Genomic DNA, 13,319 nt, shown 5'->3' on the forward strand with positions numbered 1-13,319 from the left:
GAATGAAAATGTAAGCAGCAGCGCCCCAAATGTCAGCAAGGCCCCAGCCAGGCACTGCGATCTCCTGTAACCCTCCCAAAGAGCATGACTAAGCCGCCTGCCCAGATCACACACCCAAGGATCACCAGGCCAAGGAGGGAGAACTGACACTTGAGATTGTTCACAGCACAGTCTGAAGAGCATGTGTCTTTCCTTTGCTCTTCTGGCCATGCCGGCTCCGTACCGAACGCTGCAATGTCATTAGTCCATTGATCTATGCATTCTTCCAGCATGCGGAGCATGAGGTGATTCCTCATTTGAGGTGGTCCCTTCTCTCCCAACAGAAGTTGGTCCAAAAAAAGCTATTCCCTCCCCTACCTTGTCTTGCCATTGGTCCATGGATACCTTTCATTTATCAATGTTCATAAACTTTGACACATTTGGAAACTAAAACCTCAACCTACCCCATAACTCACACTGAGCACCTCTATGTGAGAGAGGAGAAACAGTCACAAAAGACAGACACCTTCCTGCTCCTGGGCATGAATCCCTGCTAAGTCATGGGGTCAAGAGGAAATGCCCCAGGGGCAAGTTATTCCAGAACTATCCACTGTGGGCTTTCAAGACATCTCGTACTGGCCACTGGGGTAGGTGGCTCACTAGTCCGACCCACTGTGGCAATTCCCATGTTCCTGTGCTATCACTTTCCATCTTCAGTAACTAACTAATCCTCACCAGGTATGTCTACGCTGCAATTAGACACCCATGGCTGGCCCATGCCAGCTGACGCAGGGAAAGGGATGCAGAGCGGGGATGGTTTCACTGCAGTGTACACATTCAGGCTCAGGCTGGAGCCTGGGCTCTAAAGGACCCCGCGAGGTGGGAGAGTCCCAGAGCTCCCGCTGCAGTCCCACCTGAATGTCTACATGGCAAACAAACAGCCCCTTGGCCCCAGTCCGTCAGTAGAACAGGCCAGCCACGGGTGTCTAGCTGCAGTGTAGACGCACCCTGCGGTCCCCGTGTGGCAGGGCTGCATTACCTGCCCCACTTTCCAGAGGAAGAAGCTACACAGGAGAAAGAAGTGACATGGCCAGGCAGCAGGTCAGTGGCAGAGCTGGGAACAGAGCTGGGTCAGTGGCAGAGCTGATTCCGACCCATGCCCCTCTCACCCAGCACCCAATACCTTGTGGCCCATATGTAGCTCGTCTGAAACAAAATAGTGGAGAGCTCAGGCTCTCTCTCTACGTCCTCCATGTTACCAGATGCACACACCACATAGCAGTCACTTGCCTGCTTTGCTTCCATTGCCCACAGCCAGCCACAGCCCCGGAAGCCTGTACTCAGCTGTAGGACACTCCCTGCTTTCTCTCCTCACAGCCCCCAAAGAGGGAACCGAGCAAGTCCTCCCCCCACCTCAACTCCTTCCCTCTTGGCTTCAAGTCCTGAATTCTGCAGCAACTGACCTGACCCGCTGACCCTGCCCTGCATTCTTCCTTAGACTGAGCAGATGCCTTTCGAGAGGAGCCCTCCGGCTGAGCAGCCAGGAACAGAATGGGGGAAGCAGCCAGGGCCAGCACAGTGACAGTAAAACTTGGGCAGGACAGACAGACAGACGGGGACCCTGACAGAAGGAACAGCCTCTCCAGGCACTCGGAGGTCTCAGCCCTTCCTTGCATAGGGCGTGAAACTCAAGGACTTTCAGGCTCCCAATCCGTCACAAGAGAAGACGCTGCTCTGCCCTAGGGGCTCCGGGCCTCCACTCACAAAGAGCCACAGGGAGCTAATGAGATGCTGAACTTCCCCCATGTGATCACCGGCTCTTTGCGGTCTCCCACCCCACTCTCCAGCTACAGCTCATCTGCCAGAGCAGGCCCTGCCTTCACATTTGCCTGCAAAGCACCCAGCGCACTGATGGAGCTATACTACACACAGCATGGGGACAGTGCACAGCACAACGGCAAAACCCACTAGAGCACTGTAGTTACTGCTCAAGCCCAGAAGGGTCCCAGCCCCCAGCAGGGCTGGGCGGTTACTAGCTGACAAGCAAGGAAAATAGAAAATCATCACTATCAGATTAGCCTTATATAGCAGAGGTGCTCCCCGCCGCTTTAGAGGGGATGCATCCAAGAGCGGGGACGGTGAGGCTCACTCAGAACAGAGAGACTAGCCAACGGGCATGATCACACTGAACGGCCACCATCTACCAGCCCCGCATCTCCAAAGCGTTTACTGGAGAGGGGATTGCAGAGGCCCCAGATGGGAAAAGGCTTCTGATATCAGCAAGGCTAATGGGAAATCTTACAGAGGGCTCCAGCACATTTTCTCAGGGACCAATTCTGCTCCCAGCATTCCCAGTGCCTCAGATCCACACCAGTGGGAAAGAAGGACAGGAAAGGTGATGCCAGGGAAAGCACAGAGGTTTCTTCCACAGAGAGCCAGATTCCAAGTGAATCAGAGCGATGGAGATCTCAGCTCAAACCACCAGGAAGCAATTGCAACGCTAAGACACTGAGCGTCTCAGCCACAGATCTCACACAACTACTATCATTAGCCCCATAATCCTCCTCCGGGAACCATGCCATCCTCAGAGCCTGCCTTTCTATGGGGGAGGGTTGGAAGCTGGGAGTTTCCTGCACAACCAGCAGTCAAAGCCAACACACCTGGATGGATGTGCCACCTGAGACATCAGGGATTTGAGGGGTCTGGCAAGAACACAGAGAGAGAGTGAACTGCAGCAAACCAGGCACATGGTCAAGCATGCTGGGCCTCACTCTGCTCTTGAAATGCCTTATGTTCTCCACCCGTGTGGCCCTGTGTCCTCTGGTATTTTGAAAGGTTGAACCCCATTCTTGCCAGGAAGGCACCAGAAGGACATCGGTTCTCGGCACAAGGGTCATTCAGCACTCTGCCATGGGTCAGGACTGCTTCCCTTGCATCAGGCAGGGTCACACAAGCAGAATAGAAAATGACAAGGAAAGATGGGATCCCAGACTGGGACCATCGTTGCCAGCTCCTATGGGCCACAGACGGTGATCAAGATACCATTGCTATCATCACACTGCAGTGTGACTCACTCACACTTCCTCTCTGAGTCCCTCGGAGGGCAAAAAAGCCTCCTTCCTAAAGCAGCCAGCCATCCCCCTCAGCCACTACCCAGCCAGGCCTTTACACGGGGAGTCAGTTACACCTGGGGTGTTTGAGACAGGCAAGGCCTCCACAGGACGTTGTTTGCTGGAAGAGACACAACCCACAAAGTGAGCGGCAGCGAACCAGCGGAGCAGCGGGGACAGCAGAGCAGCTCACAGCAGGAGTTTGCCTGGGAGTTCGCCTGGAGTGAGCCCAGTGAGGCTTACATCTTGCCAACGTCTCTGAGGAAGCTCCATAGTAGGTAGGTGATATGGAAGGGGGGGGTTCAGCTGTTGTGACCTGCACTGGATGTGCCATGTTTGTCTTTCTTCCACAGGACAGAAGCGACTTTGTCTGTACAAAGTGCAAGCTGGTCTCCATATTGGAAGAGAAGATTGAAGGTCTGGAGCAACAGGTAACGACCCTGCGTTGTATACGAGAGACTGAGGATTTTCTGGACCAAACTCAGGATAGCCTTCTAGGGGCACAAAGCTCTAAAGATATAGAGCAGGTTGCATAGAGGAGCCAAGAGGCCAGTGAAGAAGCTTGGCAACATGTGACCTCCAGAAGAGGTAAGCGGAATGTCCGGGTTCCAGTAACACAGACACAGGTAACTAACCGCTTTCATGTTCTCTCCACAGGTACCATTGCGGAGAGTGGACCAGATGATATGTCTGGGGGGAGAAAGCAGAAGGAGACTCCGCTGGTTGGGAGGCATGAGATGCGATGTCCTGAGGTTGGGGGTTCCACGACCACCACTCCCAAGAGGAGAAGGCGGGTGGTGGTGGTCGGGGACTCTCTCCTCCGGGGGACTGAGTCATCTATCTGCCGCCCTGACCGGGAAAACCGAGAAGTCTGCTGCTTACCAGGGGCTAAGATTCGTGATGTGACGGAGAGACTGCCGAGACTCATCAAGCCCTCGGATCGCTACCCCTTCCTGCTTCTCCACGTGGGCACCAATGATACTGCCAAGAATGACCTTGAGCGGATCACTGCGGACTACGTGGCTCTGGGAAGAAGGATAAAGGAGTTGGAGGCGCAAGTGGTGTTCTCGTCCATCCTCCCCGTGGAAGGAAAAGGCCTGGGTAGGGACCGTCGAATCGTGGAGGTCAACGAATGGCTACGCAGGTGGTGTCGGAGAGAAGGCTTTGGATTCTTTGACCATGGGATGGTGTTCCATGAAGGAGGAGTGCTGGGCAGAGACGGGCTCCATCTTACGAAGAGAGGGAAGAACATCTTTGCCAGCAGGCTGGCTAACCTAGTGAGGAGGGCTTTAAACTAGGTTCACCGGGGGAAGGAGACCAAAGCCCTGAGGTAAGTGGGAAAGCGGGATACCGGGAGGAAGCACAGGCAGGAATGTCTGTGAGGGGAGGGCTCCTGCCTCATACTGGGAATGAGGGGCGATCAACAGGTTATCTCAAGTGCTTATATACAAATGCACAAAGCCTTGGAAACAAGCAGGGAGAACTGGAGGTCCTGGTGATGTCAAGGAATTATGACGTGATTGGAATAACAGAGACTTGGTGGGATAACTCACATGACTGGAGTACAGTCATGGATGGTTATAAACTGTTCAGGAAGGACAGGCAGGGCAGAAAAGGTGGGGGAGTAGCACTGTATGTAAGGGAGCAGTATGACTGCTCAGAGCTCCGGTACGAAACTGTGGAAAAACCTGAGTGTCTCTGGATTAAGTTTAGAAGTGTGTGCAACAAGAGTGATGTCATGGTGGGAGTCTGCTATAGACCACCGGACCAGGGGGATGAGGTGGATGAGGCTTTCTTCCGGCAACTCACGGAAGCTACTAGATCGCATGCCCTGATTCTCATGGGTGACTTTAATTTTCCTGATATCTGCTGGGAGAGCAATACAGCGGTGCATAGACAATCCAGGAAGTTTTTGGAAAGCGTAGGGGACAATTTCCTGGTGCAAGTGCTAGGGGAGCCAACTAGGGGGAGCGCTTTTCTTGACCTGCTGCTCACAAACCGGGTAGAATTAGTGGGGGAAGCAAAAGTGGATGGGAATCTGGGAGGCAGTGACCATGAGTTGGTTGAGTTCAGGATCCTGACGCAGGGAAGAAAGGTAAGCAGCAGGATACGGACCCTGGACTTCAGGAAAGCAGACTTTGACTCCCTCAGGGAACAGATGGCCAGGATCCCCTGGGGGACTAACATGAAAGGGAAGGGAGTCCAGGAGAGCTGGCTGTATTTCAAGGAATCCCTGTTGAGGTTACAGGGACAAACCATCCCGATGAGTCGAAAGAATAGTAAATATGGCAGGCGACCAGCTTGGCTTAATGGTGAAATCCTAGCGGATCTTAAACATAAAAAAGAAGCTTACAAGAAGTGGAAGGTTGGACATATGACCAGGGAAGAGTATAAAAATATTGCTCGGGCATGTAGGAAAGATATCAGGAGGGCCAAATCGCACCTGGAGCTGCAGCTAGCAAGAGATGTCAAGAGTAACAAGAAGGGTTTCTTCAGGTATGTTGGCAACAAGAAGAAAGCCAAGGAAAGTGTGGGCCCCTTACTGAATGAGGGAGGCAAGCTAGTGACAGAGGATGTGGAAAAAGCTAATGTACTCAATGCTTTTTTTGCCTCTGTTTTCACTAACAAGGTCAGCTCCCAGACTGCTGTGCTGGGCATCACAAAATGGGGAAGAGATGGCCAGCCCTCTGTAGAGATAGAGGTGGTTAGGGACTATTTAGAAAAGCTGGACGTGCACAAGTCCATGGGGCCGGACGAATTGCATCCGAGAGTGCTGAGGGAATTGGCGGCTGTGATTGCAGAGCCCTTGGCCATTATCTTTGAAAACTCGTGGCGAACGGGGGAAGTCCCGGATGACTGGAAAAAGGCTAATGTAGTGCCCATCTTTAAAAAAGGGAAGAAGGAGGATCCTGGGAACTACAGGCCGGTCAGCCTCACCTCAGTCCCTGGAAAAATCATGGAGCAGGTCCTCAAAGAATCAATCCTGAAGCACTTAGAGGAGAGGAAAGTGATCAGGAACAGTCAGCATGGATTCACCAAGGGAAGGTCATGCCTGACTAATCTAATCGCCTTTTATGATGAGATTACTGGTTCTGTGGATGAAGGGAAAGCAGTGGATGTATTGTTTCTTGACTTTAGCAAAGCTTTTGACACGGTCTCCCACAGCATTCTTGTCAGCAAGTTAAGGAAGTATGGGCTGGATGAATGCACTATAAGGTGGGTAGAAAGCTGGCTAGATTGTCGGGCTCAACGGGTAGTGATCAATGGCTCCATGTCTAGTTGGCAGCCGGTGTCAAGTGGAGTGCCCCAGGGGTCGGTCCTGGGGCCCGTTTTGTTCAATATCTTCATAAATGATCTGGAGGATGGTGTGGATTGCACTCTCAGCAAATTTGCGGATGATACTAAACTGGGAGGAGTGGTAGATACGCTGGAGGGGAGGGATAGGATACAGAAGGACCTAGACAAATTGGAAGATTGGGCCAAAAGAAATCTAATGAGGTTCAATAAGGATAAGTGCAGGGTCCTGCACTTAGGATGGAAGAATCCAATGCACCGCTACAGACTAGGGACCGAATGGCTCGGCAGCAGTTCTGCGGAAAAGGACCTAGGGGTGACAGTGGACGAGAAGCTGGATATGAGTCAGCAGTGTGCCCTTGTTGCCAAGAAGGCCAATGGCATTTTGGGATGTATAAGTAGGGGCATAGCGAGCAGATCGAGGGACGTGATCGTTCCCCTCTATTCGACACTGGTGAGGCCTCATCTGGAGTACTGTGTCCAGTTTTGGGCCCCACACTACAAGAAGGATGTGGATAAATTGGAAAGAGTACAGCGAAGGGCAACAAAAATGATTAGGGGTCTAGAGCACATGACTTATGAGGAGAGGCTGAGGGAGCTGGGATTGTTTAGTCTGCAGAAGAGAAGAATGAGGGGGGATTTGATAGCTGCTTTCAACTACCTGAAAGGGGGTTTCAAAGAGGATGGCTCTAGACTGTTCTCAATGGTAGCAGATGACAGAACGAGGAGTAATGGTCTCAAGTTGCAATGGGGGAGGTTTAGATTGGATATTAGGAAAAACTTTTTCACTAAGAGGGTGGTGAAACACTGGAATGCGTTACCTAGGGAGGTGGTAGAATCTCCTTCCTTAGAGGTTTTTAAGGTCAGGCTTGACAAAGCCCTGGCTAGGATGATTTAACTGGAACTTGGTCCTGCTTTGAGCAGGGGGTTGGACTAGATGACCTTCTGGGGTCCCTTCCAACCCTGATATTCTATGATTCTATGATTCTAACCCTCTCCCTTTCCCTTCCCTCCCCCCCACACGTGCGCGCACACACACACACACACTCCAGCCCAGTCTTTGTATTTCCCCCAACAGACGGGAAGGTAAGTGTTACAATTTGCATCGCTAATCAGCCAGCATTAGCCAGCCAGCTGCCAATTAACAGCACAAGCTACATGCTCCCAACTTAAAGACCACTCCATTATTCACACAAGGGCAGCAGCAAGGCATGGGCAGCAGGGGCCTGGAGAGCCAGCCAGGTTCCTTAGCTGGATCCCACAGACAGCAACAAGAATGCAGAAGGATGGCACACAGCACTTGGGCAGCCTGGCCAAAGGGCAACCCAGGGAGACAATGCAACCCAATGGCAAGTTCCTCTGTCATGTGGTGGGGGAGCCCACAGGACTACAGGTCCCACGATGCACCGGGCCCTTCTGACACCATGCTGGGCCCTGGTGCACCTCTGGGAGGAAGAGGAGAGCAACAGCAATTTGTTCCTTTGGATTCAAATGCCAGAAGCCCGAGGGCTGCACCCAAAGCTGGCAACAGGGCCCCTGGTGGAGCCAGGTCTGGGGGCGCCGGTTCTAAGCAAACATCCCTGGCTGTTATAGCCATGCCGCCACTACCGTCTGCTAGAAACACCAAAGGCTGTTGGGCGCTTAGCTGAGGAGGAAGACACACTCACTCCAAAGGAAAATTGTGTCACCAGCTGCTTGTGCAGTCCGGCTGAAGAACACCCTTCAAATGGGTGTAGAGACAGAACAGTACCTTGAAAGGCAGGCTCTGACCCAATGCCCCAGCTACGGAACAGAGATCCCCTGCAGAGCCGATTTTCATGGGTCTCATGCACTCTACCCCACCAGTGCAAAGCCCAGGTCACCAGGAGAGAAATGATCCTTTGCTGCCGAATTGCATGCTCTGAGCTCCAAGTGCACCTCTCACGGACTCGCTTTTGTGTCACATGGAGCTTATCTGGCCCTAGGTGTGTTCAGAACAACTGCATACTTCGGGCGTGATCTGGTAGAGTTAGCCAAGGAGAAGAGGGGAGGAGCAGAATGGCAGGCCAGAGGCCTTGCCGGGGGGCTATTCAGAAAGGACCGACTCTCCATGGGGCAGGGACGGAGGGGAAGAACACAGCGACACTTCACACACAGCATGCTCACGCTCCAATCTCAGAGCACCTTATCCAAGGTACCAGAGTGCCCACGTTACAGAGAGAGAGATTGAGGCACAATTTGCCCAAGTTCCCTGGAATCAGAACACAGCCAAGAGCAGACTCCAGAAATCCTGGTCCCAGCCCACAGCAACACAGGATTGGGGGGTGGGAAGGGGATGGAAGCCGGATCTATATACAGAGTTAAAATACTCAGCCACTTCTCCCTCATGCAAGTTGCCAGACTAAAATATGGCAACCGTGTCTGAACGGCCCAGCTCAGCACTAGCCAGCTTCTGCCTTACTCTCCACCCAAGCATCACTCCCTGCCACTCACCAACTCCACTGTTCGCTCTCCACCCTTGGCTGCCCAATTAACAAAAGTTCCTCCAGAGCACTCAGACACTCCCAAACCTGCACCGTATCCTAGCCGCTACCTTCCCCAGGTTTGCACTCCGGTGTCCTGGGTGGGGCTGCTTTCACCCTTTGTGGCAGGAGACCCATTCTTTGACACATCTCCCCTACAGCCCTGAGTACCTTTACATCTCAGCATTACATTTGCTCCTGGCCCATACTTCAGGCTGGCTCATTCTCCCCAGGGTGCCCCAAACAAAAGTGAATTCAGTGCTGCACTGGCAAGCCCAGAGATGGAATCTTCTCTCTCCACAGAGCAAGGCCAGCACCAGACTGAGCTTCCCTGGGCACCACTGCCTCAGCCCCGCCCTGCAGGGACCACCCATCAGTCCTTGATCTGGCCACCCAGACCATGAATACAGACGCCAACCACAGTAGCGGGTTTTGTGACGTGGGCACCTGTCTCTCTATGAAATAAAATGAGACCCACCAACTTATTTCCCAAGGACTACTGAACAGCTGTCCGATGGGAATGGCGCCCAGAGGTGAAACTCTCCAATATAAACCATCCCCAACCCACCCAGTCCCTCTCCCACCTTTGTATTCTGGATAAAATCATGAAAATGACAAACTGCTGCTTGACACTGAAAAATCAGAAAGCCTTTAGACCTTCTGGGGGAAGCACCTAAACTGAGACTCTCTAGACAACTCCTCTCAAACGAAGTACATTCTTGTTCAATGCAGTGGTAACAAAAGGACCTTGGAGCACCCATTTGTTGCTAGACACTTTCTTTCTGGCTCAGTAACATAACAGTTCAAGCCCTCTGTTCTGGACACTGGTTGCATTGTGCATTTAATGAGATGACACTATCTGCTCTGATTATACAGACGTTTTGGCACACAGGAAAGCTATCTTTCAGGCCCTTCCTAGCCTGTCCTGGGAAGTTGTTGTAGCACCTCTTTAGCAAACCATGCTAAGGGCTCATCTAAGCAAAGCAGCACTGGTTTAACAAGAGGTGTGACACTGATTTTGTTAAACCAGAGCAAAAAGCTACATGGAATCTCTCTCAAAAAAATATAAACCTGATTTATATCAGTTTAGCGGAAGCGGATTAGGATCAGGTTCTTCACTAAATAGAAGTAAGTCACTATGAAACCAAAATTGAAGTGTCCACACAGGGGTTTGCACAGATTTAATTTAATCAGTTTTAAAATCAATTTGTGTGGACCCATGCTGACTAGGATTCTTACTAGTATGGTGCTAATGCTGTTTCCATGAGCAGTCCAGACAGACCCTGAAGTGCAGACATAAGGCCCAAGTCAGCAAGAGGTTATACTGCACATTTAGATGGGACCTTGCATTACTTGCACCAGTGTAAAGGATGGGTTGAGAGCACTCGAGGTCCAATCATTACCAGCAGTAGGGTTCATTGACTAATCTGAGGAAATCAGAATTTAGCATTTCCCTATAATAAGGAAGATTAATTACAAAGCACTATTTCCCAGAGTCCTTAGCAAATCTCAAGGAGTAACTCAGTGTCTGCCTAACCTTATGCATATGCCAAGATGCATCCGGATGAGACAGATTCCTTTCCATCCAAGTCCCACACAAAAGGAGCTGCCCTTCCCTGAGGTAGTTTTTGATGTATTTTGCAATGGCCACGGCCCTGCAGTGAGCTCACCCTCCAGCAGACAACATGGGGGCAGTGAAGGAAACAGCCCAGCTGATTGATCTGTTCCTTTTGGCTGCTGGGTTTTTTTGTTGTTTTTTCTTTGAGAGATTTAATCACAAAACAAAAGCCAGCCACAGTTTGCAGACGACGACCCTGGCAACCACTCTTTCTGCGAGTGCTGTCAGAGGAGATGGGGGTGACATCCTCAATGCGCCCAATCTTCATTCCAGAACGAGCAAGAGCTCCAAGGGCTGACTGGGCACCAGGTCCAGGAGTCTTGGGCCTATTTCCACCTGTAGCTCGCAGCTTGATGTGAAGGGCAGTGATGCCCAGCTCCTTGCGCCGCTGGGCAACATCCTGGGCTGCCAACATAGCAGCAGAGGGCAAAGACTCGTCTGTCAGCCTTCACCTGAATACCACCAGCCACTCGGCAGACAGTTTCCTTGCCAGAGAGGTCAGTTACACGGACAAGTGTCATTGAAGGAAGCAAAGATATGGCAGACGCCAAACGCATTTTCCCCTTCGGCAACCTGTGGTCCCAAGCTGATGACCTGCTCTTCCTTCTTCTCCTTACCCTTATGTGGTACTATTTCTGTGCATCCTCTCAGGCACCCAACACCAGAAAGGATAAACACTCCCCAGATCTGGCTAAGAACACTAAACACAAACAAGCACAACTGTCGACAGTCTGAAGTGTCACTCTCTGAACTGGTGACACCATCTGGAAGGATTTCCATGGTATTTGCACATCAGCACTCCACCCTCCCCTGAGAGCCCTACACAAGGCCATAACCCTGTCCGCTACACTCAGGTGTTGCTTGCAATACCTGCTTCAGCACAAACAAGGGCAGTTTTGTAATAAAGGCGGCTACAAACGAAGATTGGATAGTAATTACAAAATGTGCATTGCAGAGAAATTATTCAGCACAGGGTTAGGTTTTGGGTGGGAGAGAAATTGAGAGCAATTATTCAACAAGGTTTCAGTTCTCCCACAAGAGGAACTGTGATTCAGACCCTTCTTGCCAGTTGCCAGGATGCAAGGTCTGCACCTAGGATACATTTCTGACACCTTAAGCTTCAGGGATGAGCAAATGCAGCTCTTTTCTGCCACAGCAAACAGAATCAACATGGCAAACAAAGGTAAAGCGAGGAGTTCATTATTGTTCAAAGTTCAAGGCTTTGTTTGAATTAGACCCTACAAAGACAGGGTCTTTCATATGTTGTTACAGATCAGATGTTTCTCTGGCTGGAATCAAATAGCTATTTCCGAAGTTAGATTGTACAGATCCATGGCTAGCCATGGCTAAGAAAACTGCCTGTATATTTTTTTTAAAGCACCCCTCCCCCATGCTTGGAGCTCCTTAGTTCCATCTGATAGAGGGAATTCCGAGGTCCACCCTTCCCCCTGAAAAAAACAGCCCACTACCTTCCCCAAAGTACTGGCTGCATGCAAGTATTGTTTTATGTCAATCTCCTAAGTTTAGTTCCTGCACTTGTTGACCAGCTAATTTACATCTTGCATAATTGCCTGAAACCACAGAGTTTCTGAACCCCTCAGCAGAGGTTTGCTATTCTATATATAAGCAAGTTAATTTACAATAAGCCCCTGGGCAGGAGGCAGCAGATCAAACCTCAGCCATCCCCAGTGATACTTTTGGCTGCTTTCGAGCCATGAGGCCAAAAGGCACAGCCCGGCAGCCCAAGGGCTACAGGCAAGTGAACAGGCCTCCCCTTACCTAGCCTCGGCATTGCCGTTCTCACGGGCCCGTCGGGCTACAACACCGTCAGCTAGCACCCCACCCCCACTGTTCCTCGGATATTCTTGTTAACTGCTGGAAATGGCCCACCTTGCTTGTCACCAAGAAAGGTTTTCCTCCTCCTCCCCCCCCCCCAGCTGCTGGTGATGGCTTAACTTAAGTGATCACCCTCCTTATAGTAAAGGAGGACTCGTGGCACCTTAGAGACTCTCAATGTATTTGAGCATAAGCTTTCGTGAGCTACAGCTCACTTCATCGGATGCATGAAGTGAGCTGTAGCTCAGGAAAGCTTATGCTCAAATAAATGTGTCAGTCTCTAAGGTGCCACAAGTACTCCTTTTCTTTTTGCGAATACAGACTAACACGGCTGCTACTCTGAAAGCTCTCCTTACAGTGTGTAGGATAAACCCGTTGTTTCACGTTCTCTGGGTGTGTATATCAATCTCCCCTCTGTATTTTCCACCAAATGCATCCGACGAAGTGAGCTGTAGCTCAGGAAAGCTTATGCTCAAATAAATTTGTTAGTCTCTAAGGTGCCACAAGTCCTCCTTTACTGTAAGGAGGGTTTCAGAGCAGCAGCCGTGTTAGTCTGTATTCGCAAAAAGAAAAGGAGGACTTGTGGCACCTTGGAGACTGACACATTTATTAGAGCATAAGCTTTCGTGAGCTACAGCTCACTTCATGGGATGCATTACACGGGGGGTCACACGCACCCCTACCCCCCACCACAGACACCACGGCGGGCGGGTGACACTGACACACAATGCAGCCCATGAAGTGAGCTGTAGCTCAGGAAAGCTCATGCTCAAATACATGCGAGAGTCTCTACGGTGCCACAAGTCCTCCTGTTCTTTTTGTAAGGAGGGTGATCGCTTAAGATAAGCCGCCAGCAGCAGCGGGGGGGGGGAGCCCGACACGGGTGCGAAGAGTCCGGCTTTCCGGTCCCAGACTGCCCCGTATCGCCCAGGATTAGCCCCATTAGCCCCCCGCATCCTGCCGCCGTTTCGGCCCCGGGGG

The 13,319-nt window shown here is 51.3% G+C and overlaps 2 protein-coding genes across 5 annotated transcripts in view; both read right to left on the minus strand.

Moving 5' to 3' along the window:
• MYO18A (myosin XVIIIA) overlaps nt 1-13,319 on the minus strand; it is a 140,298-nt gene that overhangs the window by 126,547 nt on the left and 432 nt on the right. The gene's annotated exons all lie outside the window — the stretch shown is intronic.
• LOC119844791 (40S ribosomal protein S14-like) lies at nt 10,408-11,282 on the minus strand. The gene is given in 3 exon segments (XM_038376151.2): nt 10,408-10,942; nt 10,944-11,015; nt 11,017-11,282. Coding segments are annotated over 3 exon segments (858 nt in total). The 3' UTR covers nt 10,408-10,422.

This window comes from Dermochelys coriacea, chromosome 17 (assembly GCF_009764565.3).
Source record: "Dermochelys coriacea isolate rDerCor1 chromosome 17, rDerCor1.pri.v4, whole genome shotgun sequence".
Lineage (NCBI taxonomy): Eukaryota > Metazoa > Chordata > Testudines > Dermochelyidae > Dermochelys > Dermochelys coriacea.